Source organism: Emys orbicularis, chromosome 13 (assembly GCF_028017835.1).
Source record: "Emys orbicularis isolate rEmyOrb1 chromosome 13, rEmyOrb1.hap1, whole genome shotgun sequence".
Lineage (NCBI taxonomy): Eukaryota > Metazoa > Chordata > Testudines > Emydidae > Emys > Emys orbicularis.
Window position 1 is genome coordinate 1,596,294 of NC_088695.1, and position 25,652 is coordinate 1,621,945.

Genomic DNA, 25,652 nt, shown 5'->3' on the forward strand with positions numbered 1-25,652 from the left:
AGGCCTCTCCCCTGTCCTCCCCCTGCCCCAGTTGAGGGGTCTCTCCCTGGCACTTGGCTGGTCGCTCTCCCACAGGGGGGCTCCCTCCTTCCTTGATGGGACTCCCCCGACTCCACAAAGAGTTGGCCTCCTAGGAGCATAGAGCCCCAGTGTAGAGCACCTCACACAGACCTCCACAGCCATAGAGCTATGGCTAGAGTGTCACCCCCCTGCAGCCCTGTCTGTGGAGGGGGAGACTGGCTGAGTCCTCCAGGTCATAGAGATCAGGAGGGTGGGGGCTAGAGGAGCCGCACACTAACACCAGCCTGGAATAACGGGCGGATTCTTTCCCCTGCCAAAGGGGTCAGCGGGAAAGTGACGATCGGGTCCCCACGACCAGCATCAAAAAATGCCACCCACAACCCTTCACAGTCAAGATAAACCCGGATCCTGCGGCATGCCCGGCTTGGGGACAAGGGGGTGCCATGCTCAGGGGAAGTGAGAGCCCAGTAGAGATCCCCTCTGCCCTGCACAGCCCAGATCCCCTGCTCAGCATTAGGGCTGATCCCTCCGTTCCTGCTCACAGACTCTCTGGCCACCCCTACAACATAGACTCCCGTCCCCTCCACCTCCACCTCCCAGTAGTGTCTGCCCGAGGTGAATCCCTCACAGCCCATCACACAGGTCCAATTGTCAAATATCTCAGGGTTGTTGGGCAGATCCTGCCGTGTCTCCCCCCATCTTGCACTTTTCCGATCCGCAGACACAATGAGGTCGGGATGGGCCGTGTCTGGATCCAGAGTCACGTTCGCTGCAGAGAGAGAATCAGAGCGTGAGGGGCAGAGCTCAGCCCTGGGGCAGGGTCTGATCGTGTCAGTGACAGAACCTGCCCCAGCTGGGGAGTGACTCAGGCAACCTCCTGCCTCCAGGATTTACCCAGCTGTGCCTGGGGAGCAGCGCTGAGATCTCAGCCATGGGCAGGGGGGATTCACACCCTGACAGAGCCAGTTCAGGGACAGAGTGAAAGGATCAGCTCCGCTGAGCCAGGCCCCCAGACCCAGCGTCTGAGTCTCAGTGATTCCATCCTTGTGCTTGGGGGAAAGACAAGGGGGGTTAGAGGGAGGTGGTTTAAGCCACTTTGTCCTTCCTTTAGTCTCCCTGGCCCCTAGTTACAGGGGCCTCAGGGCTGCAAAGCAGAGAGCAGCCAGAGTGCGATGCATCCTGCCTATGCCCCCAGGAGAGCCGTCTCTTGGGGAGGGCGAATTGGGGCGACCGCTCCGGGCCCTGTGCTTTGCGGAGCCCTGTGGGCCGGTGTGATTGGCTGTCGCAGTCGGTCCCAGAAGAGACAAATCCATCACTTCTGCCCCAGACCCCGCACCGCCCTAGGGACAGCCCTGACCCCCAGCATGGCCCCGACCCACTCCTACAATAACGGCGGGGGGCAGAGTTGCTGTACAGCCCCTCTGCCAACTTCACATGGACGGGGGTGGCTCCCTTGCATCGGAGCTATTTTCTGGGGACTGTTTCCAGGCACACTAAGAGCAGCATAAAAGGGCCTGACAATCAGGCCCAGGGAATCTTTCCCCATGTACCTATTGGGTTTTCAGGAAGTAGCCCGCCCACTGCTAAAGGATCCCCCCCCCAGCCTAAGGGGAGGACCCACAGGGCCTGAAACTCAAATGATAACGGGGGACAACTAATGTAAAAACAGGGACAGGAGTGCAGTCAAAGGGTCAAAAGAAGGGAACCTGACGGGGACACCGAGCAGAGAACCCCGGACAGCGCCCACTGCTCCTCAAAGGTGTCAAGGGAGCCAGTGGACGCCGCCCAGAGGAACTCTGCCCGGATACGTGAACGGACAGAGGATCGGAAACAGGCCCCACGGTCACAGGAACCTCCATCGGCCATCTTTCGCCATGTAGCAGGGTGAGCACCCGCTCTGGCCCTGGAGGGGTTGGAAAAGCCCTGCAGAGAGCTGGGGCTGGGCAAGGGAGTAAAACCCTGGCTGATTGGGGAAGTGGCTGCAGTTGGGGCCATGCCCCAAACCAAGCAACTGGGCCTAATAAGAAGGCCAGGGAAGCCGGAGGGAGCAGTCAGTCTCTGACTGGAGAGGGAGACAGACCTGGCTGCTTGGGAACTCACCCAGGGGACTGAGAGGAAGGCAGGGCTGGGGAAAGGCCTTAGGAGCAGGGAAGCCCTAGGCCAGCATCTCTCCAGGGCCTAGTTCTAGGCCCACCTAGGTATTGGGCTTGCAGAGGGGCAGCCAGTCCAAAGGCTGTGTTGCTTATGATGATCGGCTGATAGATTGCAGTCCGCCCCAGGGCGCGGGGGCTAAATGGGGACTGGCAGTAGCCATGACTGAGGCGATGTGGGGATAGGGGGTGGGGGTTCCCCTCAGGTGGGGGAAACCCAGTAAAACTGGGGGGGACTGCAGGAGGCAGAACCCTGAGACAAGTGTACCGGGGTCCTGGGAGGGACATGGGGGCCAATGGCAAGCGGATCACTGGCCTGCAGAAGGCGCTCCTGGGTCAAAGAGCTAATTTCCCCAGGACGATCAGCAGGAGGCACCACAGGGGTGAGTTGATGCTCTGCTGCACCCCACCTGCACCCGCCTCTCCCCACCTGCACCCGCCTCTCCCCACAGATGTGATTAGAGATCCTGGCATCATAGGAGGTTCCCAGCAGATTACCCTCCGCAATTCAGTCCCCAGACGACCATCAGTTCTGTCCCATTCCAACCCCTGACAATTCAGTCCCCTGACATTTTAAACATTTTTTCTTTTGACTTATAAAGTAGAGATAAAACAGAAATGTCTATTTTTGTATGTTGAATTTTCCCATTCTTCACTGTACCACTTGTGCATTTGCTAACAATAATAATATTGCCAGAGGATGTGATGTATGTGCATAAAGAGTTCTGAAAATGAGGTGACATGATCCTCTCTGATTTTCCAAAAGGCTCATTTTTAAATTCTTAGATCTCTATGGAGATGCTGCTCGCCCCCTCTCCTGCACCCCAGCCCATCTGGTTACCCCAACCACTAGTTACAAATTCTAAGAGAAAAGAATCTACTTCTCTGTTTTTTAGGGAAGATCTGGGTAGCCACCAGTAATACGGTGTTCAGCTCCTCTCCAATGCAAAATTGAAACAAAACCTGAACTGCCAATGAGCCACCATAATTCATAGGAAAGTTTTCACTCCCCCTTTGATATGAGAAATTTACCTTTGTCCAAGCGCTGTCTAGACGACAGAGAGTCTAGAGGGAGAAATGAAATGTCAGGTTGTGGAAACAGAAAGTGAGAACTCTGTTATTCTCCGACAATGTCATGTTTAGGGATATATTCACATTGTTAATGTTCTAACACAAAAGCAAAATGAAAAGAAAACAAACGTTATGAAGTTCTAGTTAAGGAGGTTAAGTGCAATTCAGACCAGTACAAACCATTCCACACATCACTAAAAAATAACCACAAACATTAAAAACTAAGGACATGACCTAAGGTTACATGACAGACCCAGAGATGTCTTACCAGCGATTACACACCTGTGGCTGGTCCATGACAGCCGACTTGGGCTCGCAGGGCTCGGGCAATGGGGCTGTTTCATTGTGGTGTAGATGCTGGGGCTTGGGCAGACGCCTGGTCTCTGGGACCCTGTGACTGGAGAGGGTCGCAGAGCCCAGGCTCGAGCCCGAACCTCGTGAGCCGGAGTCAGTGGACACGGGCCAGCCACAGGTGTTTAATTGCTGTGTAGAGAAACCCTCTGAAACCAACACATCATTCACAGACAGACCCACACACAGACACTTTTTCACTGATTAGCATCCAACCAATTTTAAATCTGTCCCTGTACCACTAGTACTTAGTAAACTGGCTCATCCTTCCTGACAGCCCTGGTGGTCTCATTCTCTCCAGCTCAGGAGGATAAAGGGTGGAGAATCTCTAAAGTAGGGGTGGGAAACCTACAGCCCGTGGGCCAGATCCGGCCTGTTGCTAAATTTCATCCGGCCTGTAGCACCACTCCCCTTCCCCGCCACAAGTGCTGACTTGCCCTGCCACCGGGGCAAGCCCTGAGCCTCTGCGCAGAGCCATGGGAACTAGGAGTGCGGAGGGTGCTGCAACACCCCCCAGGTTTTGTGCAGGGTCCCATCCGCCAGCCCCATGCCCAGGGTCCTGGCTGGCTGCCAGATCCCCGCCCAGTGGGTTCCCATCTGCTGGCCCCACACCCAGGGCTCTGCTCCCACGCCCAGCTGTGGTCCCAGCCTCAACTCCCTTGCCCCTGTCTGCATCCCACCCTCCCTCCCGGAGCCATGGCCTAGTGTCTGGGGAGAGGAGGCACAGACAATGGCCCGTGATAGAAAAAAGGTTCCCCACCCCTGCTCTAAAGCAAGAGAGGGACTATGATGACACCGGAGGCCTTGCAGACAAAAAATCCAAACAAACATACTTCAAAAACCGTTAATTCAGCAGGAAGCTCAAGCTAAGGTTAACGTTCATAGCCATAGGTGCCAACTTCTGTGTGACCCGCCTCTGTCTCCGGCCCCGCCCCGACTCCACCCCTGTCCCGCCCCCTCCCGGCCCTGCCCCACCCCCATTCCAACCTCTTCCCCAAAGTCCCACCCCAACTCTGCCCCTCGCTGCCCTATTAGACCCCTTCCCGAATCTCTGCCCCAGCCCTGCCTCCTCCCTTGAGCTCACCGCGTTCCCACTCCTCCTCCCTCACTCTTGGAGCTTGTTTTGCTGCAGCAAGCGCTGAGAGCTAGGGGGAGAAGCGGGGACACAGCACGCTCGGGGGAGGAGGCGGAGGTGATGTGAGGCAGGTGGTGGGGATGGGAGCTTGGCTGCCGGTGGGTGCAGAGCACCCACCAATTTTTCCCCATGGGTGCTCCAGCAACAGAGCACCCACGGGGTCGGCACCTATGTTCATAGCTGCTAAGAAAGGAAAACCTCCAGGGAGTCCGACTTTAGGCCCCTAACCCAGTGTGTATGTGCTGTACTGAGAGCTGAGTAGGGAATTCATAGCTTCCAAATGATTAGTTGACTATCTCCATCCGCAGTCATTGTCCCTAAGAGATTTACCCAGCTCTGTCAATTATCAGTGTAACATATGTGAGAAAATTCCCCAGGTGCCTGTTTATTACCTTTGAATTTCTTCACTGTGGTCTCCAGAGATGCATTTCTTTGAGAAGATTCCCAGATTCTCCATTTCAGGTCAGAAGAAAAGGCCACTGGGTTCTGAAACTTCTCCCTCTCACATCTGAAGAACAACCCAGTGTTACTCGTTGTGGAGTTCGGTCATATTTCTGTTTTACTCACATGTGTTTTACTCTAGTGAATGGTTGTAGCTCAGCAGACCCTGGAGGATTAAAGTCTCTATTGCCCCAGGAATAGGTCCAATCCCAGCTGTGACACTACAAGCTTCCCCTTCATTTTGGTGAGACCGATATTGGAAAACTGCCTCCAGTTCTGGTGCCCCCATTTTAAATTGGACGTTGAGAAAGTGGAGCCGGTGCAGAGAAGACCCACAAAACTGATGTGAGGGCTGGTAGAAATGCCTCGCACTGAGAGACCCCTGGCACTTGAGTGTGGGGTATAAATACCGTCATGGGGAGAACAGACTTGGTACTAAAGAGCTCCTCAGTTTAGCAAACAAAGGCACAACAAGGACCAATTGCTGGAAGCTGAAGCCAGAGAAATTCAAATGGGAAAAAAGACAGAGATATTTAAGAGTGCAGGTGGATTAACCATTGGAAGAAACTGCTAAGGGAAGTCGTGTTGTCTGTGTCAGCGCAGGCTTGTAGCTTGACATCAGCATCACTGGGCAAGAGGCAGCCCAGGTTGGGGATTTGGAGGGCTCAGCAGTCCCACAGTCCAGGCTGCACCCCGGGAACCCGTCACACTGATGTAAATCTCCCTTGTTGCAAATTAAACTGATTACTTCTTGTTCTGCCCTCAGGGGACTTGAAGACCAACTGATCACCGCGCTCTGTAGAACAGCCTCAGACAGATTTGAAGACTGTTATCAGGCCCTGCCTCAGTCTTCTCTTCTCTACACTAAACACACCCATTTATTTCAACCTTTCCTCACAGCTCATCCATTCCAAACCTCTGATCATTTGTGTTGCTCTCCTCTGAACTTTCTCCAATTTTTCCACATCTTTCTGAAAGTGTGATGCCCAAAACTGGACACAGGATTCCAGGTGAGGCTTCACCGTGGCAAGAAGGGTGGAACAACGTCCTCCTGTGTCTTACATACGACACTCCTGTTAATACATCTGTGGTGGGGTGTTCACCGCACATCAGCCCCCCAAAAAGAGTGAAGGAAGCTGAGAAAGAGGAGATTGGTGAGACAGGCCACACATGAGGGGGTTAGGCCAGAGAAGTTGTCCCTGATTGGACGATGAAGCTCAGCTGAGCAGGTGGGGGCTGGGCTAGTATAAAGCCAGGAAGCTGGCAACAGAAATTGGCTGCAGTGAGGAAGTCTTCAGCCCCCCTCTGTGCATTCGAAAGGGAAAGAGGGAAACAGGGAAAGAATAGCATGCTAGGAGCCTGGCCCTGGGGGAAGGGAGTACTTAGATCATAGGGCTAGAAGGGACTGCCAGGGTCACCTCGTCTAACCTGTATAAGAGAGAAGGGCGGAGAAGAAAGCCTATGGGAGGTGAGTAGGAAGCAGCCCAGGGAGCGAGCAGACCTTGCCTGCATGTGGTAGGTCCCTGGGCTGGGCCCTGGAGCAGTGGGCGGGCTCGAGTTCCCCTACCAGCCACTGATGTAGTGGCATTGCCTGGACAATGGGACCAGTGAGACTCTGTACCCCAGAAGGGGAAACCATTTAGTGATCTGTCTGGAGGCTGAGTCACGAAGAGGAAGCTGCAGCTCTTGGAGTGAGAGATGAGGCTGCAGAGTGAGAGAGAGACAACGGGAGAGAGACGGCAAGGGGAGGGGTTGGCCCTGGAAGAGAGCTAATCCCCAGAACAGCCAGGAGGAGGCACCACCTGCGGTGAATACAGCAACCTGGGACAACATCCCACAATGACATTTGCCTTTTTCACAAGAGCATCACACTGCCGACTCCTTCAATGTGTGATCCACTGGAACCCCCAGATGTTTTTCCGCAGTCCTGCTGCCTAGCCAGTGATTCCCCATTTCGTAGTTGTACATTTGATATTTCCTTCCAAAGTGCAGCACTTTGTCTTTATTGAATGTCCCCTTCAATCGATTTTAATCCTTCCTCCCTTCGCCCTTTGTCTCTTGTGTCTATTTAGACTGTAAACTCCCTGGGGCAGGGACTGTCTCTGTCTGTGTGTCTGTGCAGCACCCAGCATGTTGGGCCCTGGTTTTGCCTTGGGCCTCTAGGCACTGCCATAGTACTACTGATAACAGCACATTATAAACTCCTTAGAGCAGGGAATGTCTCTTCCATCAGATCTCTTGCCAGGCCCAGCACACGGACAGAGCTCACTGCATAATAAGAAACAATTAATAAACAGCTCATTGAATAGTCATCAGATGGCCCTGACTTTCCATCCCTACCCACCTAGGTGGAGTTTGGAGTCTATGACCTAGAAATGAGAGACCCATTGTCCATCCCCAATCTCCTGAGGTCTCCATTCCACCAGCCACACTACAAATCAATACCCTGTCTGTAGGTAAATCACTCTTTTCTCAGGCTGCTCTATTCTGGAGTCTAGTTAAAATAACAACAGCCCCAAGATTAGATTTAACGGAGGAAGATTAGGAACCAGCCCCACACTCTGCACTACTGGACCATGGGGAGCCACATCTCATGTCCAAAATCCCTTCCCTGCATTGGGGAGTGAAAGGGAGAGTGAGAAGGAGCCACGTACCTGCTCAAGTTGCCTTTGATCTCCTAGAGGAGAAAGATAAAAGGAAATTCAGTCCCATCTCTCAGACTAAGGATCCCTCCTGCTGTGGAGAGGACTCACTTTGTCTTCACAATTTGAGGTTCAAAGAGGAATTATTTGTTATTTATGAATACAAACAAAAACATTACATGTGTTGCCTTTGCTCTTTTGGCGAAGTGCTCTGACTGCAGGATCTGGGCCCAGGAAGTTTGTACTAGGGGGCACACAGGCTCTTTGTGTAATGGCATTTGGATAACCAGCTGGCACATGGAAGCAGAGGGCTCAGTCTTGTGATGTGTTGAACAAAGATCTCCCGAACACTCACAGGTGTGGGGAAGATCCCCTCCTGCAGACTCCAGTGGGTCCGATAGGAGGGATGCCCCCAGGCTGTGCTGCCCCCGTGCTGTAAACTCTCGCCCCACTCGCCCACAAACACTCTGAAGGCCTGTTCTGTGGGCTTCTTGACACCCACAGGAGGTGGGGCTGGGTGAGAACAATGGGTGTTGGGTACAGAGTAACACAGGGCCATTCACTATCCTACACCCCAGGTTCAATGCAGGAAATCTGAGGAGTGAAGAACGCTGCCCACAGCAGATACTGGCTGCAACTGAGAATTTGATCTTAGATATCAGCTAGAGACATCCAGGATGCTACGTTTTATTCCTCACCTTTTTTTTCCTTTTTGGCTAATTAGAGGCATTTAAAAAAAATAAAGTCATTAGAAGGCTTTTGGAATTCTAACGACTACTTACACTTTCAGGCTACCATAAGTAATGAACAGCTCCTATCTAACTTCAGTTCTGGCAGACAAAATCCCCACAGCCTCAGATCCCATGTATTAATTTTAAGGCCAATATTTTCCCTTTTTGTGATATGTAGGAAAAGTGGCAAAATCAAGGTTTAAATGGAATCTTAGCTTCAATTTTAGCTACTTCGATAAATAAAGACTGGTTCCATCTTTAATCTTTTGGAGTCAGCGTTTGGAACACAGGAAACGCCAGACTGGCTCAGACCGGAGGTCCATCTAATCAGTATTCAGTCTCCAAAGGTGGACAGTGCCATTTGCTTCAGAGGAATGTTTAAGATAATCTGCCTCCTACATTCTCATGCTTCTCACTAACAGCGACTGGCTGAAGCAATGAAGCATGAGGTTTAATACCCCTTATAAATGTTTTGTTATAGTTAACTATAACTCTGGCTATTCTTGTTATCCAGATACATGTCCAATCACTTTTTAAGTTTTGCTAAGTGGTTGGTCTCAACAAAATCCTGTAACAATGAGTTCCGCAGTCTGATTACACGATGTGTGAAAAAGTGTTTCTTTGGATCAGTTTTGAATTTGTCACCTTCTAATTTTATTGACTGTCCCTTTGTTCTTGCATTATGAGACAGGGAGAACACAGTTTGGAGTTTGCCATTTTTGGAGTTTTCTCCCACTAGAATTCAAAAGAAGAATTTCTTTTCATTTAGGCTCGATCCAATGCTCCTTGTACTCAAGAATTATATTTCCATTGACTTTAATGGGCATTTTATTAAGCCCTTAAAGAAAAATAATGTATATTTTAGCAATACTGTATGTTCTGACCATTCACTCCTACACTCCAAAAGTGAAGAGTTAGGAGACTTTGTGGCCCTGAGAAAGGTTCTGGGGTGTTTCTAACACTGTCTCACCTGCAGGAATTCCCTCGCTGGCTGCTGGCACTTCTGCTCCATCTCACTGATCAGGGAACTGAAAGAAGATATTTCCTCAGATAATTTGGCAACATACTCAGCCCTCCTCTTTTCAATTTCCTGATTCAGCTCTTCCAATTGGGCCAGCCGGAGTCGCTCTTGTTCCTCCAGAAACCGGTGCAGTTGCTGAAATTCAGACACAATCTTCTGCTTCTCAGTTTCTAGCTGTTTCTGAAAAGACGAGATACAAACAGGAAAAGCACCGGTGAAGGACAAGAATATGGAGCGTGTTATAAAGCCATGGGACATTTTATGCACGAGGCAGCATGTCATTGCAACCCCACAGAATTTAACTTCTGACATTTTATGGAGAACATACTCTATGCTCAGTAGACAGAAGATTTTCCAATAGATTTTCAAGAGTCCTAACTGGTGTTTAGAATATGAATTTTTCTTGCATGAATTGGATAATCTCTGATCAGTGGCTTCTGGAAAACCAGATCCTTCCAATAACAGGAAGCACAGCAGGTGTGGGATTCAGAACGGGACTGGCAAGTATTATGTTAGTAGCGGAAACAGCAGAACCCAAACTAAGAAGCACTAGACTTGGACTGGGGAACATATGCTGTCCACAAAATACAGAGAGACATAAAGGGCCTTTTAAAAAAAAGTACTAAAACTTGAGCTCCATCATTTGCTCTCACGAGTTCTGAAAACAGTTTTGGATACATAAAATTTGGCCCACCGTAAATCTTGGATTTTAAGCCACACAGGGACCTTGAGCACAAATTGGGCTGCTGGGAAAACCCCTTTTTGCACACGCAAATCTGAGTTTGCAGGTTGCTTAGGAATGAGCGCATGTGAACTGGAGAGAAGTCCACCAATTTATGCTCTCTCTGGAGCACTCTCTGGCCCCTGATACCCTGGGAGCCAGGAAATGAGACCAGATCTGGAACCCAGATCGTCTCCATGGCAATGTCTAGCAGCGATACCATTAAGGGCCTGTTCCAAAGCTCACTGAACTGACCCGGAGTCTTTCCAATGACGTCCTTGTGCTTTGTCTTAGGGACTAAGTGGCCAGCCTCCTCCTCTGGGGCAGCAGATTCCTAGAGCAGCTGCACGGATTGGCCAGCTGTGGTTATCTCTGCTGAAAGTGAAACTGGCCAAAAAATTACAGGGTGGGGGAATTTGCAAAAATAATTGAAATTTCAATGTTGTTTCCATTTCTCAGTTTTCAAAATGGAACTTCTTTTATTTGTTTGAAAAATATCTTGAAATAACTTTTGAAACATGTCACATTTTTCTTTCTCCCTTTCCCCAAAATGGAACAAAATAATGTTAATTTCCCACCCATTTTTCTTTTTAGTACTTCCTCTCTGTACCTCTTCAAAAGATCCCTCAGTTTTGAAAAAGTGGCAAAAAGAAAAAGGAAAAACTAAGGGGGAAAAACTGGAAATTATTCATTTTAGTGCACTCAGTAGAAAAAAAGGACTAAAAAGAGAAAGAGATAAAAAAGAAACGTGTAAGTTTTCAAAATTTTCATCTTTCTACAAGCAAAATGAAAATTTCAGTTTGAAATGACACAAAATTTTCAACCAGCTTTAGTTGAAACACTAAAGGAGAAACTACTGTTACATAAACAAATTACACTCGAATTATCAGTGACAATATTTGGATGATTAAAACTCTTTCTTTAATGCTGCATTTTCCCGCTTACTCTCAACTAAAGCAGAACAGTTTTTCTTTACAATGAGAAGAAATAAGTAATCATCTTTCACGGCTGAGAACGTGTTACTCACTATTCCTCTGATGACACTCAGACTAAGCCGTGTATTGATAATGTCCCTGTGCACATTTGCTTCTGAATAATAACGGCACCTACCAGCAGTTCATGGCTTTTATTTTCCCCACTCAATTTAAATGACAGAATCACTTCTTTCTCTTTCTTCAAAATCTCCAAACGGCTCCGAATTTGGTCCTAACAAAAGAAAAACTGGTTTAGTTTAGCTTGTTTTTGGAGGATTTCCCCCCATTTATTTATATTTGCAAGAATATCAGATACATAATACAATGGGTGAGTGCTCTAACCCCATGACTATACAGTCACTCTCACGCTTGTTGTCAGGGCTGGTCTTACCATGAGGTGAACTGAGGTGGCCGCCTCAGGTGCCAGACTGTGGGGGAGGGGGAGTGTCACTAGGACTAGAGTGTAGAAAATTTTGTTCCCTAGAGAAATTGTTCCAACTCTTAATTACTCTGCAAATGATCATCTTATTTCTAAGCTGAATTTGACTAGCTTCAGTCTCCAGTCATTGGCTCTCGTTCAGTCTTTGTCCGATACATTAAAGAGTCTCTGCTGTCAGAAATCTTCTCCCTGTGTAGGTACTTATAGACCATCACCTATTAACCTTCTCCTCCATGAGCTAAAGAGATTAAACTCCTTTGGTCTCTCTCTGTACGGCGGGTTTTCCAGACCTTTTCTGAACTCTTTCCAATTTATCAAATGTCCCTTTTGAAAGCAGACACCAGAACTAGGGTGACCAGACGTCCCGATTTTATCGGGACTGTCCCGATATTTACTTGTTTGTCCCGCGCCCCGACCGATGTTTGGTCGGGACACTGGACAAAGAAGCAATTTTTGCCCTCCGCTCTGGCTCGCACCCCCCCGACTCCGCCCCCTCCTTCCCCCATTGGATAGCTCCCCAAATCCCTGCCCTGGCCCCGCCTCTTCCCCACGCATGCTGCTTGCGCGCCAATCAGCTGTGTGGCGGCGGCGGAAGCGCTGGAGGGAGGCCAGACACCAGCGTGTGTGGCGCGGTCGCCATGAAGATTAAGAGGGTGGTGCGGTGCAGCAGCTGCGCCAGGAGGCCAGCGGAGGAGGGATGTGTGGGGGGGGGATGGAGGGAGGAGGGTCGGGCAGTTACTCTGAGTCTGCACCTCTCTCTTGGCGCGGCGGCTGTGGGGGGTCCGGGGTCCGGGCGCTGTAACCCAAAACCTCCCGCCCGTGAGTGGAGCGGAGGCGGCGGGGGAAGAAGGAAGCTGCTCGGCTCGGCAGTCCCACACACACCAAGGGGGGAGCACTCCGGTTTGTTCACTGGCGCTTATGGCAGCTACAGGGTGGGGAAGGGGGGGGGTCTCTGCCTCCTTTGCGGGGCTCTCCCGTCCCCGGGTGGGTTCTCACTGCCCCCTGCTCCTGCGGCCTTCCCGGCCCCACCCCCCGGGACTTTGCCTCCTGCACCAGCCTTTGTGTGCGGCGGCGGGACAAGCCCGTGCCGGGAGGGAGGCTGGTTTTTAGGGCAGAGGAGCAGCCGAGAGCTGCATCTCTGATTGCAGAGCCGGGGGCCCAGCCAGTGGCTGCAGAGGGTTGCGGGGGGTGCGCTCTGGCGGCTTTTTTTTTTTCTTTTTTTTCTTTTTGCTCCGCCCCCCGGTGTCCCGATATTTCATCTTTGGCATCTGGTCACCCTAACCAGAACAGGAGCCGTATCCAGTAATGGCCGCACTAATGTCGTATACAGAGGTAACACCACCCCACTACTCAGGTATTCCCCTGCTTATACATTAGTGCTCTTAGCCACAGCGCTGCTTTGGGAATTCATGCTCGGTTGGCTTCTATGGCCCCAAAGTCCCTTAGAGCATCACTGCTTTCCAGGATACAGCCCCCCATCTTAATAGATTCCCCTGATCTAACCTGCTGGACCCCACTCTTTCCCCAGAGCTGGGAACAGAACTCCGGTGTCCTGACTCCCACTTTCACTCACTGTAACCGGTTAATCTTGCCTAGCGCTTTCTCCAAGGACCAAAAGGCTTAGCAATCATTAACCAATGGATCGATTCATCTTGGTTCCTGGGAAGAAGTTAACACACTTCCACGTGTTTCAGAGCTTTGTAAACATGGTAGTGAGTTCCCATGAACGTCAAACACCGCCGATTTCCATGGAAGAAGCAATAAACCTCCTGCCTGATTTTACAGAGGGCTGAGACCAGAACGTGGCCAACTGACATGTCACGTTTCCCTCTGCACTGGGCCCGGCTAAACTCTGAAAATCCTTGTTTGGCCTTGTGGATGGCCCTAAACCGAACGGTATCAGTTAGCTTCCCAACATGGACCCTTGTTTCCTCTCCAACCAGGAAGTGCCACAACTCCTGGCCCTCGTTTTCCAGTCACAACTTCACAATTATTTCCAAAATGACCCAGGAAGTCCCATAGGCAGAGTCTTCCCCGTCACCTTCCCGGCCTGCAGGGCAAAGAGGCGGACATGTCTCCTCCGCTCGTTCTACTGTTCCTTCATCTTCGCCAGCCATGCTGAAAGCTCTGCTGGGTTCTCATCAGTCTCTTTAATTCTCCCTCCATTGGCCTTGATTTCCTCCTCGATTTCTTCCTCCTGCTTGGCACACATGCAAATTTTCATTTGCATTCGCAGACCTTGGTTTCATAGAGTCCGGTGGCTTCTTGCAGCTCCTGGGCTACTCTCCGAGCAGCGTACAGGGAGGTCTTGGAAATGGCGGCCAAGATACACGCAGAAAGGATGGAGCCATTCACACAGGTCACATTTAGGGCTTGTCAAAAAATGTCCACTGACAGAAAATTGGGTATTACTTCTACTCATTTCCTCAGCTGTCGGTTAGGAAGGAAAACTCAAATGCACAACTACAAAACGGGGAATACCTCGCTAGGTGGTTGTACTGCTGAACAGGAAAGGGGGTGTCATAGTGGGTCACAGATTGAAGGTGAATCAACAATGTGATGCAGTTGCAAAAAAGGCTCATATCATCCTGGTGTGTATGAACAGGAGTGTTGTATGTGAGACACAGGAGGTCATTGTCCCCCTCGACTCAACATGGGTGAGGCCTCAGCTAGAGTCCTGTGTCCAGTTTGTGGGTTTTGTTTTTTTTTAATTAATGGAGATATCCTATCTCCTAGAACTGGAAGTTACCTTGAAAGGTCATTGAGTCCAGCCCCCTGCCTTCACTAGCAGGACCAAGTACTGATTTTGCTGCAGATCCCCAAGTGGCCCCCTCAAGGATTGAACTCACAACCCTGGGTTTAACAGAACAATGCTCAAACCACTGAGCTATCCCTCCCCCAGTTTTGGGTGCTGCACTTGAGGAAAGATGTGGACAACCTGGAGAGAATCCCGAGGGGAGGAACAAAAATGTTCAAAGGTGTAGAGAACCCGACCTGTGAGGAAAGGTTAAAAAAGGGGCATGTTTAGTGTTGAGAAAAGAAGATCAAGAGGGGATCTGATAACTGTCTTCCAATATGTCAAGGGCTTTCATAAAGAGGATGTTGATCAGCTGTTCGCCATGTCCATGGGCTCAATCTGTTGCAAGGGAGGGTAGATTAGATATTGAAAAGACTTTCTAACTTCGGGGATAGTTAAGCTCTGGGACAGGCTTCCAGGGGAGGTTGTGGAATCCTCCTCACAGGAGATTTTGAAGACCAGGTTGGACACACACCTTCCAGGAATGGTCTAGGTTTACTTGGTCCTGCCTCAGCGCAGGGGGCTGAACTAGATGATCCCTTGAATCCCTTCCAGCCCCACATTTCTGTGATTCTAAGTCTCCTCTCAAACCTGGCAAGAAGAGCCCGGCATCCTGCCTCTAGCCCTCCACCCCCACTGTAACCTACTAGACCCCACTTCCTTCCTAGTGCTGGGGAGAGAACCCAGGAGTCCTGGCTCCCAGCCTCACTCCCTGCAACACATTAGCCTAGCCTAGCGCTCCGTGTCCCGAGGGCTTAGCAATCATTAAGGCCAGGATCCATTCATGGTGATTCCTGGGCAGTGCCCGGTTCAGTCACTTTATCAGTATGGCTGCGATTTCCCCTGAAAATCAAACATGGCTGAGTTCCATGGAAGAAGCTGTAAACCCCTGGCTTGATTTCACAGCATGGTGGCCATAAAGCTCTCGGTCTCGCCCCCAGCAGTGGGGAATGGGTCACCAATGAAATGGGAGCGACTGGCAGCACGGAGCTGCTGTGACAGGAATCTCCCCTCTGCTGTGCCCCATGGGGCTCAACTCCCCTTGGCAGCTTCGAGGGCCAGTTCTCTATTTGCTGCCCCAGCAGCCTGAGCGGAGACATTTTGGCCTTTGGATGATTCGTTCAGCTCAGTTTGCTGCCAGCGAAAGGGAGACGGCAGGTGGGCCGGTGGCAGGAGCAGAAATGACCCAGCAAAAAGAAGGGCATAAGGGGGATGCTGCCCCACATGCAGACTGGGGCCCTGGTCTGTTCGCATATTAACCATGGGCACACAAGAATTCAGTGGTAGAACTGAGAGGAGAACCCAGGAGTCCTGGCTCCCAGCTCTTTCCCACCAGACCCCACTTCCCTCCCAGAGCTGGGGGTAGGACCCAGCAACCCAGAATCCAACCTGCTCCATCAGATCTCATCCCGATCTCTAATAGTTAGAAATGGCTGAAGCCCTGAGGCCTGACATGCTGGCTCCTAGTCCCTGCACCCACACTAACCTATTAGACACACTCCCCTCCCAGAGATGGGGTTAGAACCCAGGAGTTGGAGTTCCCATTGAGTTGGAGCAGAGCTCTTTTGAAAAACCCAAGTGATCTTGGTTTAAAGACTCCAAATGATGGAGAATCCATCACATCCCTAGGGAAATTGTTCTGACTCTTAATTACCCTGCAAATGTTCGCCTTATATCTAAGCTGAATTGGTCTAGCTTCAGTCTCCAGCCATTGGATCTCATTCAGCCTTTGTCCGATACATTAAAGAGTCTCTGCTGACAGAAATTTTCTCCCTGCGTAGGTACTTATAGATCACCACCTATTAACCTTCTCCTCCATGAGCTAAAGAGATTAAACTCCTTTGGTCTCTTTGTACGGCGGGTTTTCCAGACTTTTTCTGGCTCTTTTCTGAACTCTTTCCAATTTATCAAATGTCCCTTTTGAAAGGCAGACACCAGAACAGGACGTGTATCCAGTAATGGCCGCACTAATGTCGTTTACAGAGGTAACACCACCCCACTACTCAGGTATTCCCCTGCTTATACATTAGTGCTCTTAGCCACAGCGCTGCTTTGGGAATTCATGCTCGGTTGGCTTCTATGGCCCCAAAGTCCCTTAGAGCATCACTGCTTTCCAGGATACAGCCCCCCATTTTAATAGATTTCCCTGATCTAACCTGCTGGACCCCACTCTTTCCCCAGAGCTGGGAACAGAACTCCGGTGTCCTGACTCCCACTTTCACTCTCTGTAACCGGTTAATCTTGCCTAGTGCTTTGTCCAAGGACCAAAAGGCTTAGCAATCATTAACCAATGGATCCGTTCCTCTTGGTTCCTGGGAAGAAATTAACACACCTCCAGGAGTGCCCGGTTCACGTGTTTCAGAGCTTTGTAAACATGGTAGTGAGTTCCCATGAACGTCAAACACCGCCGATTTCCATGGAAGAAGCAATAAACCTCCTGCTTGATTTTACAGAGGGGTGAGACCAGAACGTGGCCAACTGACATGTCACGTTTCCTTCTGCACTGGGCCCAACTCAACTCTGAAAATCCTTGTTTTGGCCTTGTGGACGGCCCTAAACCGAACGGTATCAGTTAGCTTCCCAACATGGACCCTTGTTTCCTCTCCAACCAGGAAGTGCCACAATTCCTGGCCCCCGTTTCCCAGTCAGAACTTCACAATTATTTCCAAAAGGACCCAGGAAGTCCCATAGGCAGAGTCTTCCCCGTCACCTTCCCGGCCTGCAGGGCAAAGAGGCGGACATGTCTCCTCCGCTCGTTCTGCTGTTCCTTCATCTTCGCCAGCCATGCTGAAAGCTCTGCTGGGTTCTCATCAGTCTCTTTAATTCTCCCTCCATTGGCCTGGATCTCCTCCTCGATTTCTTCCTCCTGCTTGGCACACATGCAAATTTCCATTTGCATTCGCAGACCTTGGTTTCATAGAGTCCGGTGGCTTCTTGCAGTTCCTGGGCTACTCTCCAAGCAGCGTACAGGGAGGTCTTGGAAATGGCAGCCAAGATACACACAGAAAGGACGGAGCCATGCACACAGGTCACATTTAGGGCTTGTCAAAAAATGTCCACTGACAGAAAATTGGGTATTACTTCTACTCATCTCCTCAGCTCTTGGTTAGGAAGGAAAACTCAAATGCACAACTACTAAATGGGGAATACTTGGCAGGTGGGCTGGTGTCAGGAGCAGAACGGACCCAGCGAGAAGAAGGGCATAAAGGGGACGCTGCCCCGCATGCAGACTGGGGCCCCGGGCTGTTCGCACGTTAGCCATGGGCACACAAGAATTCAGTGGCAGAACTGAGGGGAGAACCCAGGAGTCCTGGCTCCCAGCTTTTCCCCACCAGACCCCACTTCCCTCCCAGAGCTGGGGGTAGGACCCAGCAACCCAGAATCCAACCTGCTCCATCAGATCTCATCCCAATTTCTAATAGTTAGAAATGGCTGAAGCCCTGAGGCCTGACATGCTGGCTCCTAGTCCCTGCACCCACTCTAACCTATTAGACACACTCCCTTCCCACAGCTGGGGTTAGAACACAGGAGTCCTGGCTCCCAGCCCCCCCTTCTCTAACCCACTAGATCCCACTGCCCTCCTAGAGCTGGGGTTAGAAGCCAGGATTACATAACATTATTAATTATTATTATTTTATTTATTTGTATTACTGGAGTGCCTAGAAGCCCCAGTCATGGACCCGGCCCCCATACAAGCCGGGCGCTACACAAACACAGAACAAAAAGACGGGCCATGTCCCCAGAGAGTTTACAGTCTAAGTAACATGGCCCTGCCCTCAGAAACACTGCCGTCAACGTAGTAGGGGTGGTTGGCCACGCCCTGAGGGGTGGTAGGTGTGGCCTGAGATTGGTTGAGCTGCTTGGGGAGACCCTGTGTGGCATGCGGGCCTGGTTTATGTGCTGGGTGGTGGAGTGAGAAAAGGAACCAGGCCCCCAAACTCTGCTAGACAAATGTCAAGGAAGTGCGAGATTCCTAAAGTTCATCCCTCAGATGGAACAATTCAAACGTACCCTCAAACGGGCTGGTTTTCAGACCTTGCGTGAACTTGGAGAATCGCTTCTTTCTCTCTATTGCCTCAGCTTCCCATCTCCAATGAACTGGAGCCAGCCGACATTTTCAGAGCAACAAGATTTCCCACTGAAAAATGGGGCTTTGGTGCAGGGCTGGCCTTACCATGAGGTGAAGTGAGGTGGCTGCCTCAGGTGCCAGACTGGGGGGAGGGGGGGGGGCGCCAGTAGGACCCACAGTGTAGAAAATTGTTTTCAACTGAAAAACGGGGGTTTGGTGCAAGCCAACGTTTTTGGCAACCTCATTTTTGGCAAGAAATATACTTTTTTGGAGGGAAATGTTGGGTTTGGAGAGGAAGGTCACTTTGGGGGCAGGAAAGCCTGCTTTTGGTGAGAAATGCATTTGTCGGGAACGGTGGGGTTTTGGTGGGAAATTTCAGAAGGAATCAAAAGAAGAATGTTCAATTTGTTCTGTTCTGTGTTGAAATGAAGGAGTGGGCTCCTTACGAGAGCGCCAGAGTGCGGGCCGGCTGAGGGTGAGCTGTATCTCTGCTCACTGAGGACAAGCGGATGGAGATGGGATGAAGGTGCCGACCCAGCAGCTATGGAATAATCAGCTGCTGTTTGCAGAAATCCATTCAGCGCTAGTTCCGCTGGCTCAGGTTAGCAGGTAACTCTGTGGACCCCACCTTCACTATAGGGCTAACCTGGTAAAAAGGCCTGGGGTGTGTGTAGAGAGTGAATTTCCGTGGGTTTGTTGGTTGTGACTGGGGCTGGACAGTCAGGACCCTGGGTTTATAGATTCCCAATTGTTTCAGGCCTCAGAACCGCACCTCCTGTTTCCTGGATCAACCCCCCATGACTTTTGACAGATCGCTTTGAAAGACCCATCCAATCCTGATGTAAAGACACTAAGGGCAGGTCTTCACTACCCGCCAGATCGGCATGTAGTGATCGATCTATCAGGGATCGATTTATCGCGCCTAGTGTAGATGCGATAAATCGATCCCCGATCGCTCTGCCGTCAACTCTGGAACTCCACCACTGCCGAGAGGCGGAAGCGGAGTCGACGGGGGAGCGGCGGCAGTCTATCCCGCGCCGTGAGGACATGAGGTAAGTCGATCTAAGATACGTTGACTTCAGCTACGCTATTCCCGTAGTTGAAGTTGCGTATCTTAGATTGATTTCCCCCCCCCAGTGTAGATCAGGGCTCAGTGACGGAGAATCCACCATGTCCCTCGGCCAGTTAATTCCCCTCACTATTAAAACTTTGCACCTTATCTGCTATATTGCTTATGTTTTCATCAGAATGTCATGCAGGGCCAAGTCACATACCTTCCTGACGTCTAAAGATATTATCTCAACATAATTACCTTTGGCAACCAAAGAGGTGAGCTCATCAAAAAACTATGCCAAGTTTGTTTGACATGAACTATTTCCTATGAAACCATGTAGATTGGCGTTACGCTACCACTTTTTAATTCTTTACTGATTGTATCTCATCTCAGCCTTGCGGTGACTGTGCCCAGGACTGATGTCAGGCTAAACAGTCTATAGTTACCCAAGTCACTTCATTTCTCATTTTACAATATTGGCACAACGGTCGCGTTTTGCCCAGTCCCCTGGAACTTTCTCAGTGTTTTAAAAAACTCTGAATATCAACCTTAATGGCTCAATGAGCTCCTCGGCCAATTCTTTTAAAACTCTTGGGTATAAGTGTTCCAGGTCCTGCAGATCTGAAAATGTTTAGCTGCAGCAGCTGCGGTTTAAGTCCTCCCTGGTTACTCCTGGAATAGATGCACGAAGCTTTGCCAATGACAGAACACTGGGCTCTGACTCAGGAGATCTGGCCTCAATTCCCAGCTCCACCACACCCTCCCCGTATGACCCTGGACAAGTCCAAGTCACTTTGTGCCTCAGTTTCCCCATCTGTAACAGCAGAGCGAATGTAAAGATCCCTTCATGGACAGTTCTCAGGTGCCGGGACCAAAATGATACATGTACAGTGATGTGCCATCTATAAACGCAAGCCTGCACTGCATGCCCGACCGCCTGTGCATTGTCAAACTGGCAGCCTGCAGGCTGGATCCAACACGCGGGATGATTCTCTCCGGCCCCGATGCAGAACAAAATGGTGTCCTCCGCACAGCAGGACCTCGCACACAGTGCATGCGAGATCATGTTTACACCACATGGAGGACGTCATTTTGGACTGCCTTAGGCCTGGTCTACACTACCCCCCAAATTCGAACTAAGGTACGCAACTTCAGCTACGTGAATAACGTAGCTGAAGTCGACATACCTTAGTTCGAACTTACCGCGGTTCAGACGCGGTCCACACGCGGTAGGCAGGCTCCCCGTCGACTCCGCGGTACTCCTCTCGCCGAGCTGGAGTACCGCAGTCGACGGCGAGCGCTTCCTGGATCGATTTATCGTGTCCAGACCAGACGCGATAAATCGAACCCAGAACTTCGATTCCCAGCCGCCGAACTAGCGGCTGGGTGTAGACCTGGCCTAAGGCATGCAAAGGAGTTGTTGCATGCCTTACTAAAACTGTCACGTAATACAACTAACTGAGAACAACGCTACAGAAAACCTTTGCTGAAGCCACCTTTAGGGGCCCGTTCCAAGCTCCAACCAGCTTCATAAATAAAACTGCCCAGAACACTCGGTTCCAAAGAGACACAGGGAACAAAAATATGCCAGAAACATATCTTAATAAATACAATTGTTGAAAAAACAGTGGAGACTGTTACAGACGCTTCAGAGCAATATTTTATTAATGAGAACTGACTAATTACACACTTATTAACCCTTTCTAATTCAGAACCTTTTATTTGAACGCAAAAAAGGACCTGGAACACACGGTCCCAAAAGCGCTCGGGAACCAAAGCGATACACATAATACAACTCACTGAGTTGTATTATGCAATAATACAGAAAACCTCTTCCAAACCCACCTGCAAGTGATGGTTTCAGGCAATAAACGGCTGTGTCAGTAAATCCGCCCAGAACACTCAGTTCCGAGGCAGCACAGGGGACAAAAATGATACTCACAATACAACTGAGAATAATGTTGTACTACAGAACACCGCTGACAACCCGCCTGTTCAACAAACAGCTTTATTCATAAAACCACCCACAGTCTCAGCTCCGAAGTGGCTCATGGGACCAAAATAAAGGGCAATGGCTGGAATGGCATTTTAATAAATAAAACTGATTTAAAGCAACTCAGAGGAAACAGTCAGACAACACTGGGAGTGTTACTGTAGTCATGAGAACTGATTAACAGCTGACTGTCATTAACCCATTCCAGCCCAGAACCATTTTTAAAACCAAGGAGGAGCCTGAACCGTCAGTTCTGAAGTGGCTCAGGGGACCAAAGTTTTACATACAGCACATACAGGTGAGACTGATACAATGCTAATGAGAAACTCGTCTGAACCGACCTTTAACCCGGGTTTTTGGGAGATAATTCACTTTATTACTAAATCCACCCAGAACACTTGGTTCCAAAGGGGCCCAAAGGATGACAATTAGTTGTTTGCCTCCTACTGCCTGGCTTTGGGTAAAAAGTCTGAGTCTCTCTTGCTCCCTTTTGCTTTGCAGCTGATTTGCTGCCTCTCTCTGTGTACCTCTGTCTGTGTACGCTCCAAAGCTTGTCTCACCAACAGAAGTTGGTCCAAAGATATCACCTCCCCCACCTTGTCTCGCTGCCCCCTGCAAGTCCATTTCCTTCCTCTGATCTCACTCTTCCCTCACTGAGCACTTTCAGTGCTCACTCCTAGACCAGCTCAGCTGTTCCCACAGAAATGGGTTCAGGGAGCAGGCAGCGAGGGGGACAGGGTGGGTATTCCATGGGGGCGAATACTCGCTGTCTTGCTGCTTCAGAACGCACGTACCTGTGGGAACACCTGTTTTCACCCCGTTTTCACCTCTGCTCCTCTGCAGTTTGGAACCTTGACCTTCCCCCCTGCACGTAGCTCTCAGTCGGTGTCGAGAATGCACAGAGCTGCTTAGAGGGTCCCCTGTGTGTACAGTTGCATGGCACATAAGTAGGTTCAGAATAGGCCACTAACCTCCTAGGTCCCTATCATGGTTGCCAATCACTGAGCTGGTAGTGTGTGTTGCTTAAATGCAATACATTATTCTACTTTAATCATCCTACTCTATCATCGGTTGCGTCTCGACAATTGTCCAGTCAGTGTGTGTCTCACCCTTAACTCTAATCTGATTTGCACAAAGCTTTGCAGAAGATTTAACAAAACCTAAAGTTCACAGGTGCACAAATAGAATAAAATAGATTGGTTAGTCTCTCTTTCCTCCAGTGCGTGTAGTTCAGTTTCTATGTATAAACTGGGACCACTTTCACTGCAAGAATCACTGGACACATTAAGAAATCCTATACAAGACAAAATATCGACTCTTCCAGCTTCTAAGCCAAAAAAATGGACAGCTCCTTGCATATAGTTATGAAGGGCAAAAGGACAAAAGAGATGAGTGGAGGTGTGATCAATACAAATGGATCCACAGAGGAAGACATCTTTTCCCAACAGAGGGAGCCTCTGGTAAGGAAGAGATATTTCCAAAGACTGACCGATACAGATGAGGTTTTGTGTCACAGATACGGATATGAAGTTTCTGATGGAAATGTGGACAAAATGATTGTTCATTATCTGGGACAAGACGAAACACCTGACCCATGTGTGCCCTATAGGAATAGGAGAAAATATCCCTTGAGATCTCACGGTCATACATTGCCATCTGTACTGTCAAAAGTTGTGGAGCAGAAACATTTAGGCCTATCTAGAAATTACCAGTGAAAAATAACAGACTCTAATGTCGCAGCTGCACATATGGGAGCGACTCTTCTCAAAAATACACAAGAAATAAAAAATAATGTATGAAAAACAGAAAAGCAGAATCAGTCCCAATGCTTAGTGATGTGTATGACCTTCACTGTCCCCTGGAAGGGTTTGTGTGTCAGTACTGCCGGGTCCCTGAAATCTCTGCAAGTTGGGAGCTTCCAGAAGTAATTGGTATTTTTTTAAGAGGTGACAATATTGAAGCCAACTACACTTGTTCATATGCCACATTTCAGCCAGGAGACTTTTCCTCTCCCCCTTCATGTGCCTTTTTTCAGGAAAATCCACAATTCTTGTGACTGCACTGATTCATGACAAATACACAACACATGCACACAAGATATTTTTTTTCATTTCTGGCAGAATGTGTGTCCCAGGTCAGCAGCAGTCCCACTGTAATAGTACTGGGCTATAGGTTATACATTTCCGCCCCGGGCCAATTCAGAACTCACTTTTCTGGGTCCTTATTGGTGATAACAATGGTTTGGGGCCAGAACAGGTTAATAACAGTGTGTTATAAGTCTGTTCTCATTGCTAACGTATTGTTTATAAGGGTCCATATCTGCTGTTTTTTGCCATAATTTTTTTAAATTAAAATGCCGTTCCTGGCCATTCCAGCTTTTACACCGTTCCATGATTTCTTACCTTGTAATCCTCAGCAGCCTCCTCTACGGGAACCACAGTGTGTTCTCTGTGATCTCGGGACAGGTGGCAAACCAAACAAATGAGTGTTTGATCCTCTTGGCAGAAGTCATCTAAAGCCCTCTTGTGTTTTTCACACACTGTCCCAACTTCTGGTTCTTTTGTTAACTCCAGTGTAAGTTTTCTGGCAGCTTCTACAATATTCCTGAGCTGTCTGTTTGGTTTGAAGTTTCTCTGGGGGAAGGTTTCTCTGCACTCAGGACAGTGGAAGTTTGTACTCAATTCCTCCCAGTACTGAGTGATGCAGGCCTGGCAGAAATGGTGCCCACAATCTAGAGACACTGGGTCTTTAAAATAATCTAGACACACTGAACAAGTCAGTTCACCTAGGAGAGATTGTGCTGGATTCGCAGCAGCCATGGCTGCTTGCCTGCTTCTGTAGAGAAGAGAGGAATTTAATATCCTTTTATTGTTCTCAGAAATGGGCTGATTCTGAACTTTCACATAAAACGGGCGTTTCCTATGTATACATTGCCTCATGTTACTCTTGGGAGGCTGGAAACTCCTTCTGGTCTGAGTTAGCACAGGGAGGAAGCACCGTGACAGACTGTGAAGTGGCAGCACCTGACGCTGTTGATCCCTGCAATGGTGCAGCCTGGCCACTCTGCAGAACAGCTGATTGAAAACAGCACCTGCCACACCCACACCCAGCTCCATACAGCGTTTCTTCCCGCCATCGCTGGGTCACTGTGTTGTGGGACTCCAGAGCAGGGCCGGTGTAACCACTAGGCGAACTAGGCAGCCGCCTAGGGCACCAAGATTTGGGGGTGCCAAAAAGCGGTGTCCCCCCAATTTTTTTTTACACTACAGTGGAGTCACATCTTTCGCGGGGTTTAGGTTCTAAGGTCAGCACGTAAGAGGAAAATCACATATAGAGAAAATTACCATAAAGTACAGTACACACAGTATACACTAGAACAGTATACATTAGAACGATTTTTTTTTAATGGCAGGCTGCGGGTCCCGGCTGCCGCTGAGCCCGCTGCCGGTCTGGGGTTCCGTCCACCGGCTCCTGCCAGCCGGGGTCCCAGCTGCCGGCCCTGCTTAGCCCGCTCAGCCCACTGCCAGTCGGGGTCCCAGACAGCACCTCCACTCAGCCTCCTGCCGGCCTGGGTGAACCGTCTGGGGTTCCGTTCACCCAGGGTTCCATCCGCTGGCCTGCGGTTCCGTTCACCCAGGCCGGCAGGAGGCTGAGCGGAGCCGGCGGCTGGGACCCCAGCTGGCAGCAGGCTGAGTGGAGCCGGCGGCCAGGACCCCGGCTGGCAGGAGCCGGCGGTCGGAACCCCAGACCAGCAGCTGGGATTCCGACCACCAGCTCCTGCCAGCCGGGGTCCCGGCCGCTGTCCAACTCAGCCCGCTGCCGGCTGAGTGAATGGAACAGCAGTGGGCTCAGCTTCGGCCGGAACCCGCAGCTTGCCATTAAAAAAAAATTGGCTCGTGTGCCACCTTTGGAGTGTCACAAGCTGTGACTCCACTGTATTCATTTTTGAAAGTTTATAATAAGCGATGCTCTGGGGGGAGGGGGGAGGGGCGCAAGGTGGAAGTTTCGCCTAGGGCGCAAAATATCCTTGCACCGGCCCTGC

At 50.0% G+C, this 25,652-nt stretch overlaps 1 protein-coding gene across 1 annotated transcript; it reads right to left on the reverse strand.

The window, feature by feature from the left end:
- Positions 1-278: 278 nt before the first annotated feature.
- On the reverse strand, positions 279-24,429 carry LOC135888363 (zinc finger protein RFP-like). Its single transcript, XM_065416169.1, has 7 exons — positions 24,013-24,429; positions 11,395-11,490; positions 9,513-9,743; positions 7,824-7,846; positions 5,121-5,236; positions 3,204-3,236; positions 279-790 (listed from the first exon to the last, which is right to left on the reverse strand). The coding sequence occupies exons 1-7, from the start codon at positions 24,427-24,429 to the stop codon at positions 279-281; spliced, it is 1,428 nt and encodes a 475-aa protein (XP_065272241.1).
- Between the last annotated feature and the right edge of the window lie 1,223 nt (positions 24,430-25,652).

What these genes read in the sequence shown, in the direction of transcription:
- LOC135888363 (XM_065416169.1), bottom strand. Translation starts at nt 24,429, where the DNA reads ATGGCTGCTGCGAATCCAGCACAATCTCTCCTAGGTGAACTGACTTGT. An exon ending in AGGCTGCTGAGGATTACAAG is followed by an intron (nt 11,491 to 24,012) that starts GTAAGAAATCAT and finishes TTCTTTTGTTAG; the next exon opens with GACCAAATTCGGAGCCGTTT. An exon ending in CACAGTGAAGAAATTCAAAG is followed by an intron (nt 3,237 to 5,120) that starts GTAATAAACAGG and finishes TTCTCCCTCTAG; the next exon opens with ACTCTCTGTCGTCTAGACAG.